The sequence below is a fragment of the Orbicella franksi genome, chromosome 3 (assembly GCF_964199315.1).
Source record: "Orbicella franksi chromosome 3, jaOrbFran1.1, whole genome shotgun sequence".
Taxonomy (NCBI): domain Eukaryota; kingdom Metazoa; phylum Cnidaria; class Anthozoa; order Scleractinia; family Merulinidae; genus Orbicella; species Orbicella franksi.
Genome location: NC_138147.1, coordinates 9208644 through 9231182, shown reverse-complemented (window position 1 = coordinate 9231182; position 22539 = coordinate 9208644). Strand labels below are relative to the sequence as shown.

At 41.0% G+C, this 22539-nt stretch overlaps 1 protein-coding gene and 1 pseudogene across 1 annotated transcript; both read left to right on the top strand.

The window, feature by feature from the left end:
• The first annotated feature begins 29 nt into the window (after nucleotides 1–29).
• LOC145481154 (uncharacterized) lies at nucleotides 30–22085 on the top strand. The gene is made up of 9 exons (XM_081459574.1): nucleotides 30–528; nucleotides 5226–5368; nucleotides 5833–5982; nucleotides 7765–7820; nucleotides 9140–9290; nucleotides 10055–10182; nucleotides 11164–11395; nucleotides 12878–13694; nucleotides 19274–22085. The coding sequence occupies exons 1-9, from the start codon at nucleotides 307–309 to the stop codon at nucleotides 20216–20218; spliced, it is 2844 nt and encodes a 947-aa protein (XP_081315700.1). The 5' UTR covers nucleotides 30–306; the 3' UTR covers nucleotides 20219–22085.
• On the top strand, nucleotides 13754–19287 carry LOC145481165 (kelch-like protein 28; annotated as a pseudogene).
• Nucleotides 22086–22539: the final 454 nt, after the last annotated feature.

The following is a 22539-nucleotide window of genomic DNA, read 5'->3' as shown; positions in this document are numbered from 1 at the left end:
CAGAAAGATTGAACGACACGGCATGCCACAAAGCCGCTTGATCAGATTTCAATTAATAATGGCTTGTTTAATAAGAGCAAATTAACCTGGAGAGATCGACGAATCATCTGGAGTATTTGAAATTTTTCGCATGTCAGGTTTTGACAGTGAGCAAACAACAACTTGAGCTCATTTTACATGTTCTGCTTGCGCTCGTGAAATCCATGATACACGAGGCACTGTTTCGTTGAAGAGACACTTCCAAGTATTTATGAAGCATGCTCGTCGTTAGCGTTTGTTTTTAACGGTGGCTGATAACGGAATGTGATGGTTGTACGTGATATGCCGCCGACAGAAAGTAAAGACATGGATGATTCTCGCGAACAAATTAACGGCTTTCTTCCCGCGGGAGTCGCTGAAGTCCCGAAAGAAGAACTGCAAAGATATCTGAAATGCAAGCGTATTGGAAACTACCTTCTCGGCAAAACCATCGGCGAAGGATCGTTTGCCAGAGTAAAGCAAGGATTTCACGTGTTGACTGGAGAAAAGGTAGGAAATTAGGACGTCAGCAACATAATTTATCCACGACCTTAAGTCTAAACTAAGCTTGTGTTGCCGTAAACTTGCGATTACCGGTATACACGTCTCGCTTTGTAATAGCCTGCAATCGCAACAATAGCAGGCTCCAACAAGACCGCAAATTTCATTAGTCGAACATGATGTACCTTTTAAGGTTAATTGCTGTGTTTTCATTCGGCTGCCTGTTGAAAATCAAACGAAGCTCTTCAAATTTGGCAGCGAAACCCTGACGCAAAGCTGGCAAACAAACGAGGATTACTTTGTAAAGTGTCGCCTACATTAATTAGGATAAAGGATTTAAAGGTATTAGTAGTAAGCCATTTTTTTAGTGACCATTTTCATGCGTGCTTTTAAATCGGGCTTTCATGTACGGCACGACACGTTGGTCGGCGAGAATATTTGTACGCAAGACTCGAGAGTGTATTAGAAAACGAAGTGAGTATTTGACCTTATGCAAATTTATCAAATGATTGGATTGATCTGTGCCTAGTCTCGCATGCCCTCAGTCAGTTGTTTACAGCTTTTGGCAATGTTTTTCTTCACCTAAAAGAAAAGCACAAAAATTGCGTTTTGTTTTGGTTGCAAATTTTGAAATCCATCCTATGAATTTCACAGTCAATGGATTTATAATTCACCGCAAGACCCATATGAGGTCCAATAACACCGGCGTGTTTTTATGCTGATGTCTCACACCAAGTTACCAGTCTTTTTTATTTTGTGTTCTCCGCTTTTTTGGCATACATTAGTACAGTTGAAACCTGTAAAAACACTCTAAGTCTTCGTGGAAATTAATTAATTTAGTCTGATTTAGTGCCTCTGTGGAACAGACACGGCAGAGTCGAGTTCATGACAGGAATATTAGGAATTTCACACTCTGTAATGAAGTAAATTTTTTAGAGGGAAAAGAAAAAAAACTCATCCTTCATCGCCTTTTATGATATTGCACATTGCTGCGACAGCGACATGTTGAAACCAAGTAGCTATATTTACGGTTTAGATTTCTCACGCTCCAATCATGTTTTATCGTTTCCGTTTTATTGTTTCGCTAGCTGTGCGGATCTTTCGCCAAACGAAAGACATAATCTGACTTGTGTACATAGACAAGGAACAAAAACAAACTTGTGTTGCGATTTAGTAAAGCCGTTAGCGCCGACATGTGCGTGTTGTGTTGTTATTTCTAGTGTCACTGGAATACGTGTCTCAAAATATTGCTGTTTTATTGATTTGAGCAGTATAAGGTATCAATTAGACCTCAATAATGGTTTATATTGGTTCATTTATGCCCGGCAAAGAAAGATACATTTGTTAGAGAAAAGAAAATTTAAATTAATGAATGATTATTAAATATTGAATGCCACTGGTGCTCGAAATGTTAATTTCCCATATCAAATTTTCCGTATTGGACCGTATTTCTCTAAATTTCAAGATATCACTCAAGGAATTTTATCTTTTCGGTAGATAATCGCTAAATAATTGATCAGAATTGATGTAGCGAACTGACATGTGGTGAGAAAATGTGTTACATACTTGAAAATGTGTAGAGTGCAAATACACCTTTGGCGTTCTGTGGACTGTATTTTGAATTGTATGCTGCAATTGACCTCTGAACTGATTTGAGTATAGCTCAAGAAAAAGTCCATATGGCTGGAAAGATTAGCAAGATGTCGCGTGGATTATGACGTTTTCTGTGTTTCGAGCTCCATACGGAAAATTAAGCTCTAAGGAATGTGATGCTGTCAAGCTGTGCGTATGCAGAAAATTCCTCCCCCAAGCAAGGGGTGATGTAAGTATCTACACTGAAGATAAAGTTTGTATCAAGTACATACAACGATGTATAGAAATCCCGTCATTTCCAGAGTTCTAAGGGACAGTTGGATTGATGAGATGAGCGAAATTAAAAAAATATAAGATTTTGTTAATTTTTTTCAGGTCTCTCAGGGGATTTATATTTACTATTTTAAAAATACTTCAGCTCGCTCAAAATAAAGACTATAACACGAATTTTAAGCAACTGATTTACACACTTTCAGAGCATTTCCTTGAGAGGATTATAAAAAAAAAAAAAGAAAAAGAAAAAAATATGCCACGATGGAAGCATTATGAACAACTAATTTATTGTCCTATTCTAAAATCCTTTAGAACAATATGCCCTCTGAAGATAAGCAAGATGGTGTTGATTTTACAATGCTTTGCTAATAATGTCTTATAGTATAAATCCAATTCTTCAATTCTTTTTACTTTCGTTTCCCGGCCATAAAACAGCTAAACGTGAGCTGCATGGAGGTCGTGGATATGAGCGAAACTGAAAACCTTATTATTTGGCATTAAAAAAAAAGAAACTAAAGCGATTTTTTTTCAATTGAACATTAAGTAATGACAAGACTGTCGAAGATGAATGACAACTTGAAAGGGTATTTGTTGCAGTCGGGATTCTTGGCGCACCTGAGTCTACAATTCAAAATTTGTTTCCAAAAGCTGTTAGCAATTCAGGACCAGATGTGTGTCACCGTCACGCTGTTACCTTTGTTTGTGAGCTTTACAGATTGAATTTATTTTGGATTAGTTATAGACTGTGCTTTCTATACCTTGCCAAATCACAAAATGGTGACCTATTCCAACCGCGAACACGCCGTCTATGGTAGTACTCAAACTCAACATGTATTACTTTGGCGCGCGCGCGGACCTGCTCATTTTCATTGCTCGCGCGCACGTTCCACGAGACTACTCTTGAGGCTTTTTTCAAATGGAAAAACTGGCTAAAGTTTTGACGTATTGATTCTAAACGTTGTACCAATGTTAAACTGCCCGGAAACTATATTTACACTATTCGATGTAACTCACTTGCAACTGGCACGAAAAATGGAAAGCAAAGCTACTGGGCCGTTGTTGGGGTTTGTCGACTTTAGTCTCACTTTGCGTGCTCGATCAACTATTCGTCTTCCCGGGACAGAGGATAAAAAAATGAGTCCGTTAGTGACGTTCTTGGTTGAATTTCTGTAGATTAAAGAACATGGGCAAACAAAAGCAAAGCAGAGGGGAGGGGAGGAAAAAAAATTCATCATTTCTGAGTGCGTTCTTTACGTTATTTGTAGCATTCGGTAGGCCAACGTATAATATTCCCAGTTAGTCAATCGGACGTCCAGAATTTGAACATTAAATGCCATCCAACTACAAGATTTTTTTAAAGTTCCAGTTGGATTACAAGTATTAATTAGATTGTGATTATTTCCAAGAGGATAGGTCATCATAGGTAACTGCTCAATTCAGCTATATGTGTTAGCATCTGTCCCGTGTCTATTGTCGACTGCTAAAGCTTTTTTCTCGCTGAAATTCTCGTCCCTTGAACTTCAAGTTCTCCCTCGAGTTACTGTGAGCATCCGTTTACGACCACAAATATTTTATCAAATTTGATTAATGAATGAAAATAAAAGTCGTGATTGTAGATTAAATATCTGAACTTATATTTCCTTCATTTCTTGCATTTTTCTTCTCCCCAACTGGGCTCTGAGAAATAAAGGAAACTCGTAAAATATCCGAGCGCATGCTTTGCTAAACCGTTACTTTTTGTTCCCAGTTGCCATTTTCCTTGCAAACCTCTCCTCTAAACAATCAACGAGCATGAAGACACGACTGATCATCTCAGTTATACAGAACTTCAGTAGTTGTGAAATTAAGTCTAAGCAAAATTCAGACTTGAACGGGATTCCATGACTTCTGCGACACCTGAGTGCAGTGCTCTACCAGCTGCTCTACCAGCTCTAACAACTGCTTAAGTTGTGTGTATAACTGCGATGATCAGTTCAAATATTTGATATTTCATATATTCACTTTTATAATCCATCAAATATTTTCGCTCGCGCGCGATTGGTCTAAACACGTCACGTGACCGAGACAATTTTCAAAACTGCTCGCGTTGCGAAAAAGATTTGAAGAATAATAAACACAATAGCCTCCATTTTGGGCGAAAATATGCTCGGATATTTGTCCTCGGACATTATTTGTTCCTCGAAGCTCACAGTTTTCCTCGAGCTACGTTCTCGGAAAACTGTTCACTTTTCGGAACAAATAATGTCCGCGGACAAATATCCGAGCATATCTTCGCGCCAAATGGAGACTTTTGTTTATGTATTCTTCACTATGCATCTACGCCGGTGTATATTACGAACTTGTAAGGTGACCAGCTCCCAGTTAGCTCGATAGCTCAGTTGGTAGAGCACTGCTCTGGTATCGCAGAGGTCATGGGTTCGGATGCCGTTAAGGCCTGAATTTCTTTTTTTCTTTTTCTTTCTTTTTTTTTTTTTTTTTTTTTTTGAGGCTTAATTTCACAACTGCTTAATTTTGAGTCTTAATTTCACAACTGCTTAAGTTGTGTCTAACAGGGATGATCAGTCATGTCTTCATATCTTCCTCAAATATATGATATTTCATATATTCAATAATATAATTATATAATAAACAAGTATGTTACATGAGACAAATTTCTGTCAATTCTATGTAGTAACCGTCACTGATTAAAAAGCTACCATAGCAAATTTTCTCTTGTCCTTACTTAATTTGAAACTCTTTCCCGACGTTGTTTCGGTTCTTTTATTTAACCTGTTAATTACACTGCATGGACATGCTGTTTTGTTGTTATTGTTGTTAATTCTTTTTCACGTTCGCCGCAGGTCGCTGTGAAGATAATAGACAAGAAGCAAGCTCATCAAGATAAATATGTCGCTAAAAATATGCGGCGAGAGGCGAAAATCATGCAGATGATACGACATCCTAATATTGTTCAACTACTGGAGGTGGTGGAAACAGAGCACAGGTAATGTGTGTAACCTGGTAAGCTCCGCTGGTAAATGTGTACCACTCTTTAGAGCGGAAAGTCTGGACTCGAATTTTTGCCATTCAAACCGGCGCATCCTCAAAATTTTGCCCCGTAATCCTTCTTAGTTTTCTCTAATGTTACTGTCATCCTTGATTCTTTTTGGTTTACTGCTCTTTGGTGCTTTTCTCCTAAGTAAATAATTATTTTAAGCCCTGCTGTGTTTGAAATCCATGGAAACATGTCACTAACATGGCAATCCTGGTTGCGGTTTGATTGGGTGCATGCTTTTTTAACCGCTGTGATTAAACCTCCCTGGCTTACCTTTTAATTTCGCCCAGAAGTCTCGATTCTTGGTGCCGACCAAACGTTTTGCGGCCATGGGAAAGAGTTTTTGTCAACATTAAAGGATATTAAGCACGCGCATTGAGACTTGCTTAATGCATTTGTACAATTACACTCAGGTATTACTTGATCACAGAGCTTGCAGCAGGAGGGGATCTCATGGATTACATCTGTTACCGAAGAAAACTTGGCGAGGTAGAAGTCAGGAAGTTTATTCGACAAACTGTGTCCGCTGTGCATTACCTTCACCAGGGAGGGATTCTCCACAGGTATGGACGAAATACACAACGGAGGTCTATAGACTTCTAGCAATAAATGACCCTATTAACTTATAGTGACGCAGTTCGATTTACACGCCAAATAAAAAAAGAGTTGGATTTCTAACTGTCGTGAACTGTGGTTAGTATGGCAACATGATCTTATAAAGTGACACTACTTGTCACGCTCGCCACCCCGGTTATACTAGTTCCCAGTCAGTTTTCAGTCGATTGAGGCAGCAGGAAAGAGCCAAACATTGGCTATGAAACATTTGGCTTATCCTATTTATACGATAGTGGAAGCCTTAGTAATACGAATAGCAATAAAAAAAATTTACACAAAACGGATTAGCTTTAATTCTGTGAACTACCTTTAGAAGGAGACTCCCACGGGAAACGCTATTTATTATAATTATGAAAACTGAATCATTGGATAACGCAATTCGAGAGTTTTCTTTGACTTAGTCATCCTAGTATATGAGCCATTATATAATAATCAAATGAATGCGCGCGCTCTGATTGGTCAATCAGCTATGGTTTATTGTGCGAGTAAACTCATGAAAATTTTGCGTGTCCTCTGAATTATTATATAAAAGCAATAGATCACAAGTTTCTATGGTTTAAAAGCATGGTAAACCACTTGGGATGTTGGCAGAACACTCGAAGAATTCTAAATCACTCGCCTGCGGCTCGTGATTTACGAATTCTTCGAGTGTTCTGCCAACATCCCGCGTGGTTTATACCACGCATTATACCATGTGGGCATGATTATTTCGGGCATTTTTACCTTTATTGTAGTTTACAATATAAATAGAACCCTGGGCGCGCTCTGATTGGTCAAAAACCCATGTTTTATCAGAGTATAAAACCAGAAAAAGCGTGTTTTATTGTTTTTCGCCATATTTCCTCTAGTCAACATTTTTGTTAGAGATGGCGAAAAACATTTTCTTTGAAGAAATTTGTGATGGAGTTCTCTGCGAAGCAGCAGAAAGTTTTGAAGACGAGGTTAACTTAACAAATAAAGAAGAAGAAGCGAAAACAGTCGAGAAGTCGCGTTTTGTCGAGCAATCGGAAATCTACCTCACAAAGCAAATGGAGAAGCCTAAGCCGTGTATTACACGGTGATAGAACACTCCAGACATTTGAGAAATGTAGAAAACACTCGCCTGCGGTTCATACTTTGTACGTTTCCCTCATGTTCTCAAATGCCCGTCGAGTTTTATGACAGTGTAATACGCGGCTTAGGCTTCTTTATTTGTTAATTAGTTTTCCTCATTTGGGGAGCGTTTTTAATAAATCAATTATTCCCCCCGCGCTTGTTGGATTTGAGATGATTATAGCCAACTCAGCGCTACGCGCCCAGTTGGCTATTTACCATCTCGTACATCCAACGCGCGCTTTTGCAATAATTGTTAAATATTCATGAGCGAATTAGCCAGGGCCGAATTATCTGTTTGAATGAGTATTTCATCCCGTAACATCTTAAAGCTGTGTTATACCAGAAGGATAACTAGCATCGAAACGTGTCTAAAATTAAATTTAAACAGCAAAATAGGAAGATGACCTTTATTGTTATTTTGAACTCGAAACAGACGGGATTTGTATCTGCCTGAGATTTATAGGCGTGTTTTATTTATTTTACCGCTCATCTGCTTCATTATCCATCAAAATCCCTCTCCAATCTTCTATCCACTTACCTGTCTAACGGATATGCGTACTGCCGCAGATTACTTATGAAGACCCATCATCACGAAAACAGAAAGCCTTAACACGTAGCCTCGTTTGTTCCTACAGGGACTTGAAAGTTGAAAATCTTCTTTTAGACGATGATTACAACATCAAGATTATAGGTAGGATAGAGTTCTGGCGCGTCTTAGTGCTAATCGAGTTATTCCTGAGCTCAGAATAACTCATATTATGGGCAGCGTCCACACTAAGCCGGAGTAATTTGAAAACGGAGCTTTATTTCTACGGTTAACGTCACCGTCCACACTAATCCTTCGCAAAAACGGAGCTTTTCGAAAACGTTCTTCAAACAGGATGCATTTGAGAGCGCCGTCTTTGCGTTTAAGTGTGGACGGAAAACATTTCGAAAACGGAGTTTTTTGAAAAAGATGACATCTCGATTTCCCTGCCTAAGTTTTTCTCAAATACAAAATCTAAAATGACCGGTTATTGTTGCTTTTTCAAATTTCTGCGGCGTAGAGTGGACGGGGCCTTGTTGTCATGTTTGGTTTTGCGGTTACCATATCCACGGAGGTGGTTATAAACAGACGGAGTGAGTACCGGGGCCAGGGGATTCCCTGTGTACTGGGGAATATCTACAGGGAAGCTAAGCTTATTTATGGGGTTGAACGTTTTTCGTCTATTAAACAATTAGATTATGAGCTCGAGATTTCTATTTAAACAATAGAGTGTTTCTGCCGGGGAACTATCGGCTGATAGTTGCCCCGCGGAAATTTGATGTTCCTGAAACAAATATCTGCCCGAGAAGCGAAGCTTCGAGGGCAAATATGCTGGTTTGAAGAACATCAAATTTCCAAGGGACAACTATCAGACCGATAGTTAATACAATTTCAATTGTTTATTTTCTATAAGCACGCTTGTTTAGAGAAAAAATTCACGGACGAGTAATATCCATTCGGGTATTTTCCTCGGATGGGTACTGTGGGTTAATAGTCTCTCCGCGGATGAACACTATCGCGTCACGTGATCAATTTAAACCAATAAGAATCGGAGAAATTTAGTGGTGAACTATAACGCGTGATAATTGGCGAGGGCACAGCCAGAGTCAACAATGGCGCGATAGAAATCAAGAGCGAATAATCTAATTGTTTTAGTATAAATCTACTAGTCGTTCAAACCTTAATCTAAATCCTCTTCACACACACTTCGAAAACGCCAAAAGCGGCCGTCATTTTGTTAACAAGGACATGTTACTACGCTACTCACTGTCTATCACAGAATAGATAGTGAGTAGCGAAGCCAATCAGAGAACGGCATTCGTGATAGAACGCTAGTAGATTTATACTAATAAGAGATAGCTACGTTCCTTCGTTTGTTTAACGTGTGGGTAAAAGTCGAGGTGTTCTCGCGAGTTATTGCTCGTTTTCGCTTTTACCTGCTTTTAATGATTCTCATTTACATTTTTCGCATTTATCTACTCTAGATTTTGGACTCAGCAACACTCTTTTTGTCTCTTCGCCGGACGGACAATCTACCAGGGGGCATCTCAAGACCCAATGCGGGTCCCCAGCGTATGCGGCCCCAGAGATCCTGGGACACAAACCGTACGGGCCTGAGGTGGACGTGTGGAGCATGTACGTGGAAGTGAATTTTTTATACTCTCCATCTTTTCACTAGGGGCTAGAGCTAGCAGATTATCTCTTCTTGTCTTTGTGCCCTCATTTTTTTCATCACTCGTGAAATGTCCGAGATACGAACCCATCCGAACCCATCCTAATCTATTCTGATGACGTAGACGTACCGAGATTCCATTGGATGTAAGTAGCAAGCGGAAATTCAAATTGACCAATCATGGACCCTATACATGGGCCTCGGTAGACTCAGTAGACTTTTATCTATTGTATCTAACACAAAACGATGTGGTCCCTTTAAAACCAGAACTACAGGGAATCAGTTAAGTGAAATTATGTTTTGCGTTTATTGCTATAACTTTCATTCCCACAGAGTTGTCAACAAGTCAGCAGTACTAACGCATCTGCGTACGGGCGAAATGGCCATCACGCCAGAGCTTATCTCTGGTTTCTCAGAGTAGCATGAAGCAACTAGGAGTATTTCTACTCCCCCCTAGATGGGATGCTAGTCCGTAGCAGGCTTACTCCGCGGCATTAAATTCGCCGGTACTCATTTATACTCCTGGGTGGAGAGAGACTATGTGAGATTAAAGTCTTACCCACGAACACAACACAACGTCCGACCGCGGCCAGGACTCGAACCCGGGCCGCTCGATCCGGAGTCGAGCGCACTTACCATGACCCTACCGCGCCTCTTACCTTATACAAATCCACTTTACAATATTTGTATTTTCTACATATTGACAATGTCCTTTTTTTCTTTGCAGTGGGGTCAACATGTATGCAATGCTGACCGGAAAACTTCCCTACACCGCCGAACCTTTCCACATCACTACTCTCTACAACAAAATGAAAAGAAATGAAATGAATCCTATTCCGGATCACCTGTCATCCTGTAGGTTGATTTGCGTAACTTGTCTATGTGTTTCTCTCTTTACCCAATTTATATATAATTCAACCGAACCGTTTCTATTGACTTTCTTCCTCTCCCCCCCCCCCCCCTTCTCTATCGCTAAACAAACCGCCATTTTGAATACGTGGTGCGCGAGGGAGGAGTGGGAAAGGAGTTGTATCCCCAGATATGCCCTATTAGGGATTTTCGGGATATGGGGTATTTAGTTAGAAAATTAACGGGATGTGGGATAATTGGGGGAAAATTGGTGAGGTATGGGATACTTAGATCAGATAAAACGGGATATAGAGAAGGAAAATCGTTTATTTTTGAAATTAGAATAAAAAGGATATAGGATATCAGGATGGCTCCTGAGGATATTTAGGTCAAAAATTAATCGGGCTTGGGATACTCATCCCCCCCCCCCCCTCCTCCCCGCTAATGGGGAGTCACATATATAAGACGAAAATCAGTTTGACGGCTTGGCAAGGAAATGTGCCAAAATTAAGAGATCGAACAGTCAGTAATAAATGGAGAATTGACTACCAGTCGAGGCAGCTAAATGATTCCTGCATTCTGTCATTACAACTTGACAATTACTCTTCGCTATTTTGTGGGATTTCTTGTGTTGAATGACAATGGTCTTTCTTCCCTTTCCTTGGGGCAGTCTACGGCGGCCATGTTCGATTTGACAATCCCTTTCGAGCAATGATACATTGACCAAGTTCATCGACGCTATTCCCTTCACGAAATACGCACGATTTTGTTGGTGGTGGTGGTGGTGGTGGTGGTGGTGGTGGTGGTGGTGGTGGTGGTGGTGGTGGTGGTGATGCTGTTGTTGTCGCTTGGCTTGTCTGTTTTCCCCGTATATAGAAGTTCTATGGTCTAAATCTTGACCAACGATTTCCAAACCTTGTTATGTGTTTTTTATACTCTCGTGTGTCCCCCAACAAATTTTATCGCATTAATTTTTATTTCTAATAGCATGTAAAGACCTCATCCAGCGTTTTCTCACGTTTGACCGAGAGGAACGAATAACACTCGAAGATGCGCTCGGACACGAGTGGCTGCAAAAGGGATTCGACGGTCCCGTGATCCCGATCATGTTCCCGAATTATCCGCGGGATGAAGAGCTGGACAAAAATATACTGCGGCACATGGTGGACAAGATGGATTCAAAGCACGAAGAAATATTTGAAGCTGTGACACAAAACCGGTAATTAAAATTCTTATCTGCCTCAAGAAGATGAGAAATTCCGCACGGAGACGAGTGAATCGTTTAACCTTCTTATTACAGTGTGGCTATAGCTGGAACAATTATTCACTTAATGTACAAGACATCTGCTGCTAGAAGGTTCAAAATCCAATATCGAATAAACGCTTCCCTGCCACCAAAATAGACCCTTTGCATAAATGGCGCCTCAAATTGAATGACAATACAGTGGAACCTCGTTAATCCGTTCACCAACGGGCCACAAAAAAACACTGGCCGTATTAACGGGGTAGCCGTATTAAATTAAAGGGGTTCTTTAAATAAGAAAATAACTGACTAAGCTTTGTTCGGGCCAGAATAAAGTGGCCGTAATAACGAGGTGGCCGTATTAACGGGGTGGCCGTAAGGCTGGGTTCCACTGTACTTTGTACATCCTTAGCTTCGTATTTATGTTTCCATACAAAGGATATTTCACATGATTGTGACGCTTTAGATGTATAAGTATTGTTATTCAAATTTGGGCGCCATTTAAGCAAAGGGTCTATGCATTATCGTATTGGCCTCAGTATCTGCTGCACGCTGAGGACAGATGCGCCAAGACGAGGCTGAGCCTCGATTTGATGTCTAAGTTACTTTTAGGTCGGTGCCCCCGCAACCAGGCTAGAATTAAAATGTCGAAAGTAACCTTTCAGAGTCGCTGGATATATATGTGAACCAGTTCCATTATCTAATGAATTGCAATGCAGATTATCACATTAGGGGAGAAATTTGGTCGGATTTGGGAAAGCAGTGAAGATTTCAATTTCCCGGTTCTAATCCTTACCCCTTTTTAATTAATCCCAATAATTGAGTAAGGCCCAGTTCAGACGCCGAACTTTTCTTGAGCCGAATTTAATTCGAATTTGGACCGACTCAAATTATCAAAAGTACACCTATTGATTCTGACGTCGAACTTACTTCGCCGAACTTTACCGGACTTAATTAAACCAAATCACATCGAAATGTCAGCGACTTTCAGGCAAAGTGAAAACTGCTTGTAAAATACGTCATAATAATTTATGCATTAGGTTCGGCTCATAAAAAGTTCTACGTTCCAAAGCCGAAATTTCCGGCTGAGCTAGGCGGGAAGAACGGCTGGGCCGTTCCAAATTCAAATAGCCGTTGTTAATTGATTCAAACGCCGAACTTTTCATGCATGTACTTAATTCAATGTATTTTGTTCGGCTCATGGAAAGTGCGGTGCCTGAACTGGGCCTAACTCTTAGTTTTTATGGGAAACGAAAAGCTTTAACCCTAGCTCACAGGATAAAGACAGGATTTCTATGATCCTTTTATAATCGCATGTTCTTTGATCAAAATTGTCAATCGTGTCGGCAAATATTACCAAATCAATGCATGTCCTTAAGCTTTAACGTTAAGTTGCACCTAAAACGGAAGTATTCTCTAACACTGTCCTTTCGTATTGTGTCTATTCCCTTTTCACAGGTCTACCGCGACATCAACTGTGTACCATCTTCTACAAAGGAAACTAAGACGGTACTACATCAAGCATCCTAGAAAAGCTGAACGCACCATGAACGACGTAACGCGCAATTCCGAGTTCGAGACGAACAATTCCGAGTCCGTTCGGAACTCGCGAGGTGCTTCACAAGATAAGGAAAATAAAAATGCGATTAAAAAGAGAGCTGAATGCAAAGTTGCGACAGTAAAGGCGTGTGATTTTAACGATAAACAGGAAAGTACTTCGAATGAATCAGGTTTGGAGACGAAGAACTTAACGGTTCCCGCTGGTCGGAAAGAGCTTCATTCTCTAAGCCAAGAAAATTTGTCCAAACTTGACGGGGATCTTTTAGAAAATGCCCGCAATATTCAAGGTGATATGATATCCAAGAAGTTAGAAAGCGAAACCGATAGAGATGCTTCTGGCGAGCAAAAAGACCGAACTTGTAGCGTTTTAAGTGACGCGGGCATTGAAATTTCCCGAAAGACGTCGTGCAACTATGCTTCAGTGGAAGTTGCGGGAGTGAATGGTCGGAAGTTATCCATGAACCTGTCGCATATTTTGATCGAAAGCAAAGCTACGGTCGACAAAGAATCCACTGAGCAAAATGAACAGGAAAGGAAAGAAAATACGGTAAACACCCGCGTAGGGTCTCCTCGACGTGTTATTGAGACGAAACACGCCGGGTCCTCGCCCAGACATTCACGAGCCAACACGCCATCGATAGGCAAAGTGTCTCTCATAAATGCAAAGATCATTTCCATCCCGTTACAGCAAATGAAACTGGATTCACCCGACAAGGTAATTACAAAGAATGTATTTGTTGTTCGCTTCAGATGAATCCTGTTGTCTTTTGTCTTCAGAGAAGTTTAATTTCCAGGTAGTGAAGATAGGTGAAAATTAAGCGCGCGAAAATTAATCGCGTAAAATTGTAAACAATTCTTGGATGAGGTTTTTGTGATATCCGGAATGATCAAGGTCGAGGTAAGTGTTATCGGCCGCAGCCGAAGGCTGAGACTGATAACACTGACCGAGACCTTGATTATTTCGGATATCACAAAAACCGAATCTCATAATTGTTTTGTTATACATTGTATCAGAAAATAACGACAAACGCATTATCGCACCGAACGCAGTTTATTTTCGACAAGCCACGTTCTTACGTGAACTTGACATTGCTCTCGGAAATCATGCATTGCGCACGAAACCTACGGATTACTCACTAATCTGTAGGTTGCGCTGTTTCCCAGCATTAAATGTAGGCTTTTAGCCAATGAGAAGACAGATGGTGACTACAATGTATAATGATAAACAATTGTTAGATTTGGTTTTTGTGATATCCAGAATAATCAAGGTCGAGGTAGGGGCTATCAGCCGAAGTTGAAGGCTTCGCGCTGATGAGGTTGATAACCCTTACCGAGACCTCGATAATTCTGGATATCACAAAAACCGAGTCTAATAATTGTTTTATTACTGATACTTATAACGAAAAAAAAAAATGGAAGTCATGTTTTTGCTTCTTCACTGACGGCAAGCAACACAAAGCGCGCGAACTTGACATGATTACCCTTAGGAATCATGCACCGCAGTCATACATGACCTGATTACCCGTGACCTTGAGTGTCCTTGACATGATTATTGTATAATCTACAGCTAGATGACGTCACAGGCGCTGATTTCGAAAATTCACTGTACGCTTTCGGCCAATCAGAATAGAGATAGTGAGCTCAGTGTATAATAATCCTTATTATTTTCGCATCCCCAAATTATGTCCGTTTCGAAAGCTTTCTCGCGAATTCCTGAAGGCGACTTTTTCCTTGCCACTTGTTACGCAACAATGTTGCATTACAAGTCGCAAAGCCCTGTTGCACGTCTTACCACTCGCGTTGTGACAAGCCGAGCAGAAACGTCATTTAATTTGCATTGTTATATTATTCCGTGACAAATTGCGAAAAAATAGTGTTGGCTTTATAATCTTTTAGCTTATAGGGTCATTTTGCTCAGGCGTGACAACTCGCGCATCTGTTGGTCACGCGAGCAGGGTTGAAAACGCTTTCGAACCGCTGCTTTCGACTTCCGCTTGTGCCATGAACCATGTTCAAACATCTGTTCGTGTTTCCCGTTTGCCACGCATTCTACTGATAAGAAAGCGCCAGCTCAGTAAATCTACAAAATGTTTATGGCCGTAGTCTCGTTTTTAAAGATAAAGCAAACCATCCAAGTGTCCAAACGGAATGAAAAACGAATGAAAGAGTATACGAACCGTCGGTTGTTTCCGACCCGAGAGAGAGCCGAGAGAACTAAAGTGAACGAGGACTGAAACGACAAGCGGAAACGAAATCCTTCGCAATCTAGCGTCCTTAAAACTAAGCTTCTTCCATCTTGCTCCGTTGAACGATGGCAGCCTTAACTTCAAGTCGAAGTAATTATGAAGTGTTTATGCCAAAAGAGACGCCCGATCAGCGATGCGACGTCATTTTGGTGGTCGAAGATGGAAACGAATTCAAAGCTCACAAGCAAGTTCTTTCAGAGGCAAGTCCCTTCTTTGAAAAACTACTAAACAGCGACATGAAGGAGTCCAGAGAAGGAATTGTTCGTTTGGAGATGTTTTCCGAGTCTGCTATGAGAAATACACTGCAGTTTATTTACACGGGTGATGTTCAGATATTAGCTGAAGACAATGCCCGAGACCTTGTCTTTTCAGCCGATTACTTATTTCTTCCAAACTTGAAAAAATGTTGAATACTTCAAACTGTATTTCCGGTTACTATTTTTCGCAAAGATATCAATGCGAAGAACTTTTGGCCAAGAGCGAAAATTACATCTATGCAAATTTCACCGCGGTGTACGAAACGAACCGTGAGGAGGTTCTTAATATGTCGTGCAAAGAAATGGAAATGTGGCTTTCAAGTGATGAAATAAATGTTGGCGCCGAAGAAGACGTGTTTAAGATTATTCTAGCATGGATTGATCACGACAGAAACAAACGACAGAAATATTTCGCCGAGTTATGTAGTCACGTTCGACTTGTTTTTGCATCGCGTGACTTTCTATCCAGTGATATTCTGAAGAATAATTTGGTGAAAGATAATGAAAGCTGTCTGAATCGTGTGGTGGACGCTATAAATTTAATTGACTCACAAAACTATGGTAATTTGTCCATTTCACCTAGAAAGTCGCTCGAAACCTCAGTTATAGTTGTCACTAGCTTAGTCACCCACAAACTGAATTGTCAACCCATTTTGTGTTATTTTCCTGGTGAGGGTAGGTGGTGTAAGCTAGGTGAAATGCCTCGTGAATATTCAGGGGACGGAGAATTTGTCTTTTATCGAGGTAAACTATATAGTAAGGTAATGAATTCATACTGGCTATCGTCTGAACTGACATGCTATAATCCATACTCGAACTGTTGGACAAGGTTACCATACATAGATTTCGACAGGTGGCCATTACGGGAAATATTTGTTAGTAATGACAATGAAATGTACGCTCTGATGTCTGAAATGCGAGCTGTGGAATACAGAAGAGACCGCTGGTCTAGGGAGGTCAACATTGACAGGGAAAAATGCGTCTCCTCTATCAGAAAGTACAAAGTGGAATCAAATTCGTGGGAAGATGTAACTTCATTTGATCATTTGGATAGAAGAGAAGATTTCTGCATTGTAGCCAAAGATGATTTTGTGTATTTTATTGGCGGTGAAGAAAGACTTAAAAGGAATGGGAAAGAGTTGTTAAAGTGCTACACTGATGTTTACAGGTACAATCTTAGTAGAAAGCAATGGGACAAGGTGGCTGATATTCAACAACCGAAAAAGTTCCTCAGCGGAGCTACGTGTAACGGAAGAATTTTCATGACTGGAAAGGTTGATCCTGGGTATCACGGAAGATGTCAATGTGAAGTATACTGTGAAACAACGAATGAATGGCAGTCTATTGCAAGCTTGAACATCAGACCGGGGGTACGTCCCAAGCTTTTGTCAGTAGATGATCAACTGTATGCTCTTGGCAGCTGCATGCGGAATGAAGGCGACTCGCCAGCTGGTACACGAGTAGAATGTTATGATCCTGACAAGAATGAATGGATCTTGAAAACGGAAATACCCATCCGAACACGTTCGAATACTACAAGAACTGTGAACGCTTATTCGGCGAGAATATTCAAAGGCTTCCTCAGCAATCATCAATTGAAAAGCCACAATCCCAGGAGATTTGTTCCTGCTGCCTGGTCAGCGGAAGCGGGTGATGGCAAATGTGTCATTATGTAATTGAAGAGCCTGACGGGTAATAATTCAATTACCATCCGCCATATTGCTGAGCTTGAGCTGCCATTGTTAACGAACATTATGTAACAACATGTACACCATCGAGCTACATTGTTAATCATTGAAATCCTGGTAACTAGTGAAACGATGAGTGCTCCAAACTGAGCTACTTTGTTGATATGTAAACTAAGATATTGTGGGGAAACTTTGGACTTACAACTTGTCAACCCAAATTTTGTCTTCCCCAAATACATAAAACCCCATCCAGCTTTCAACAGCCACTGTGTCGCGGTTAACTGCTAAACATTTTGTCTGACGATAACCCTTTAAAGATAATGTCTGCTTTTGCATTCAGATGTTCTTTTCGTTTCTTTTCTTTTTGCTCCTGGTATTTGACGGAGTAGGCGTCTGCTGTTTTATGCGTCTGGTGTAAAACGCTCTGAGTTCTCAATTCGACGTTCAAGATGTACAAAGGTGGATAGTTCGTGTCAACGAATTAACCGTCCTCTGCCTGACTTTATACTGACACGCATTGCCATTGAGGCGCACGCAGACAGATAATCCGTCTTAGCGTTGGAATCCATTTCATCCGGCTTAAATCTATTGATTGTGCGCATTTTTTCATTTTAGTGCTAACCTCGAGAGGTATTTTAGAATTTTGCTAAAAGAGTCTGCTTTGCTAACCACAGAGAAGAGAATTTCTCTCGGGACATTACAGCTAACCCATTTGCGCCTTAAACAATTGTTCCTATTGGGAAACGAAACCAAAACGGCCGCCTCTAAAACTCTAATAGCCGAGCTCCGGCTGCCCGAAGACCCGCTAAGCGGAGCACCATGCCCATACAGGAAAGAAAAGGAAACCCATGAATTGATTTTCTCATGGTAATCATGGCTAGCGGTATTTCTTGAGGGCGAGCACGCACGACCGCGACGACGGCGTCGCGCAACATGATTGACCGAGACACGCGGCCTTGGAGTCTTGGTTTATAGCGTACGTCTCTGATTTTGGACATCCATTTTAAGGTTAATTGACACCTGTCAAAACGAGCTATCCGTTACCATATCGCCGTTCCAAATTACAAGCTTATCGAGGTCACATGTTTTTCTAAATGTGACCGCTGACCAAGTGCGGGTTTTCGATTGGATCGCGGGTTCGAGCCATGTTAACTTGCCGCAATCAGGACCGAGTTGTTCGGAAGGCGGTTAACACCGACCCATCATTGACAGTTAACCGAAGTATAAATTTTTCCTCTATAAAAATGCTTTTCACTGCTTATGTTTTATTTGGTTTCAAAACAATAAGCCAAACAATATAAACATAAAACCTCATCGCAGATTTACAAAACTCCAATCATAATTCTCGCTTGTCCTTGGTTAGCGGGGCTTTGAAGAAACCGCACAGGCGTTAATTCCGCTTTTAGGATTGGCTAAATCTATATACAGTTGAACCTCTATTAAGCGGCCACTCTCGGGGACGAGACAACTGGCCGCTTAATAGAGGTGGCCGTTTAATAGAGGTTCACCCGAAAATAACGTTGGGCGTGGTCCAGCTTTCAGTTTATCAAATAAAAGTACAAACAAATGCAAGTGGAGAAAAAGTAGAACAATGATGGTTATAATACGGTCCATAATATTAACAAAAGCCAAAGAAACAATGATGTGCATGGACGCGATGTGTCTGTCAACCCAACACTGGCTCGTCTGCTATACAAACAAACTGTTGTGACTGTTTTAATTAAATAGTGCTGAAAATGTGTTTTAACAGTATTCCACATTGTCATTCTTTTACCGTCATCTGGCCAACTTCAAATCTTCCTGGCCGTTTAAAAGAGGTATAAAATAAAACAAAAGCACCCTTGGGAAGGCAAGAAGCTGGCCGCCGCTGCCCGTTGAATAGAAGTTTTAATTACATTGCATAGCTGAAACTTTTTCCGCGACTTTGCCCGCTGGCCGCCAAATAAAGGATGGTCGCTTAGTAGGGGGGCAGTTAATAGAGGTTCGACTGTATAAGGGTTGGCAGTTTTGCAAGTGAACATGTTTACTCGCCATACTCAGCCATAACCTTACTCAGGGAGGGATATCGTTTATGCCTGCTAACGCGATCATTTTTATTTCCAGGTCAATTTTAACCACAGAAGATTTTCTCTTCCGCATTCCTACTTTCCGTCTAGGAGCCCGGGAGCAAATCAGCCCAGACAACCGGTTCCCAGTCCATTCCATTTCAACACGCCCTCTTCCTATACGGAGGCAAAGCGAAAGACCAAAGATCCACCTTCACTGCCCCCTTACGGGCTATGTTGCCAATTAACAGCGATAAAGGCTCAAGACGAGAAAGACGAACTAATGTTACGTGCTAATGAAGACCGATCACGTGATCATGCTCAGTACAATGCACCAGATACTAGGCATGCGCAAACCTGGAGGAATGTTTATTGCTCACCGTCCGCCGACAAACGGCTTCCTAGTCAACGGCATTCAATTGCTACAACGGGAGGCAAAGAACTACTCAAGAGTATAAACAATACTTTGGGTCGGCTTGTGGAAATACAAGATAAGGCGGAGCTCTCCAAGACCCCTGAAAGTTTGTTGTTGAGATCTCGCTTGCCACCTGCGACACTAAATTCCCCTCTGAAACATGACGCGTCGATTGAAGGCGTCAAATTATCTTTGATACAGGAACACGGAGAACGTGTCAAGGAAAGGCACAACTCTGCTCTGAAGATAAGTTGTAGCGTGAAGGACACTCACTCGCCTAAGCCTCCATCTCGATCATCTTCAACTGGAGTTTTAAACCTTGAATCGAGCTCCACAAAAGAGCAAGCCAATAGAGAGAAGCAAACCAAAGGAGGGAAAGTAGAAAAAGGAGCTAGAAGGCGAAGGCGAAGGACATTAGAAATCAAGATCCCGCCAGAAACAAACGACAGCATTTCACCGTCAAAGCACGAGGAGAGCACGTGTTCAAAACGTGGACATTCACGTGACAATAGGAATGACCCTGTGCACGATAGGAATGATGCGCACAGTGGGCGTGGATCACGTGATTCCTTAGAAGAGGTCATTTGAAAAGTCGACTTGTTCAAGACTTGAAACACGTGACTATTCAATAGTAATATGCGACCATAGATAATGTTTATCTTCATTCATATTGCTTGGCTTCCCGAGATATCCTGTAACTATAAGATAAACACATGGAGTGTCTAAGGCTTGTCTTACTGTTGTTGTCAGGTTAGACACACGCACTTTACCAGTCCGTCAAGACTCCGTTATGTATTGCGTAATTAAAACGTAACACATGCTTTTGTGAGTTTCGAAGCTGAGCGCGAGGCGAGCGCGCGAGACCAGTGCAAGTTACACGCAGTGGGGAGACATAACTCACCGCCCGCGTTTTCCATTCCTTTAACATAGCAGGATAAGATGTCAGCAACAATATTTTATTACACAGAGACAAGATTTTCTATATTTATAACGAGAGTAAGAAAAGCCTCTAGTCAGTGTGCCATTTTGTTAAATATGAATTAATAAATAAACAAATACGTATAATATTAAGAAATAATTAGAAATTTTATTACCTGAATATCAAGTAATTTCAATATGAGAACTATCAATAATTTAATTAATAATGTATCATAAAAAATGTATTTTTCTAACACATTCTTATCTTTAATTGTGTAGAAATCAAATTGTTAATTTGTTAGCCTTTTTGCACATTGCTGTCTTGTCTATTCCCAAGACTAATGCACATAGAATACAGGCAATTAAAAACCAGCAGGTGTTGAGTACATCAACAAACAAATTTTCTAAACGGAAAATCTTCGTGTTTATATCTGTTTTGATGACTACTCTCCTTCACAAGCTCGTTTCCTTTTATTTATCAAGAAATTGCGGCAATTTCTTTGTGAAGAACAACGATGTCAAAACTTTGTGGGACATTTCTCCGACACGTAGTGATACTGAAGAAGTCATTGTAGAATGAACGCACTTCACTCGATCGCCTGCGCTCAAGACGTATTCTGTGGTACAATCTTATAACTGAAAGGTCACTGTTTTGGAAATCCTCACCCTCTTTCATTGAGGGGTGGATTATTTGCAACCAGCACGAGAGAAAACAATGTTTATGTTTTCTGTTTCTGTCTGTTACTCTTTCTGTTGACTGATACTGTGGTCTGGGTGGAAATGTGAGACTGGTCACACAAACAGCGGAACAAGCGGATGTGGAATATTTCTGAATCTCGTTCGAGCAGTGAAAATTTGAACCAAATCAGTGGCGTTATCATGCAACTTCCTGCGAAGAGTTTCCATGGGACTTTATCTTGCAAGTTGAAAGGAGAACCTCAAAATCCCGCCAAAGAAAAATTAAAGCCGAGAAAAATAGCAGCCGCTAGATTCTACATAGAAATCATGACAACAACATGCCAACTGCGAGAACATTGTTTGAAACAGAGTAAAACTGGTGGTCGATGAAGTATTCTGGATTTCAACATCTGAACGCAAGTGTAATAAAATACCAGTTTATACTTGTCTTCTTTATTTCCCCAATCCGTGAACAACGATCGTGGTGTTTAATTTTGCAGCACGCTGACTGTGTAGGTTCGCGAACGTTTGATATCAATAAGGTGAGCTTTGATTCAGTCGCTTGCGATGATTAACTTTTTCAATACAAGTCCTGGTAGGTTTGCCCTTCGCCATTATTTATGCACGGTGTAATTTTCAACAAACAACTGAGAGAGCATATTTAGCTAATGGCAACATCGGGAGCGTATTTCTTTTATTTCCTTTTTGCCCGGTGCGGAATAGGACGACTTCCTGTCAATACGATAGGAGACATCCTTCCCACCAGGAGTGGTGCCAGGGTTTCAAGGGTGGCAAATGTAGCGAGGTTGGGGAGGGTGGCCAAGGTGACCAGGATTGGGAGGGTACCCATGGTGAAACTTATCGCGCAATAATGTTGTTAAAATTTAAAACTAAATTGCGCGTGTTACCACCAGCTCTGCAACTTGCGAGAACATCATTTTACTTGCTTTGCTACATTACTGTGTACAAAGTTGACAGAAAACTAACGTTGGTTGTATTTCTTAGTTGTTAGGGTATCGTTGGATCCAATTTCGCACATATTCTAGTTGCGCGCGCAAGCTGCATCATTCTCGTCCCCAGAGCCTCCGTTTCTTTTAGTCGCGTGGTCGGCGAAACGGGGGGGCTTCTCGTCAACGACATTTAAGACGAGTAGCACAGGGGACGACAATGACGCTGCATTCGAAATTGCGCTGTGCCGTGAACCATGCGCGAACATATCGTGTTTTCCGCTTGCTACCGATCGAGAGGAGGGATCAAGTAGTTTTCTTAACCTTCATCCCTAATTGGTTGTAACACAAAGAACACTATTAAAC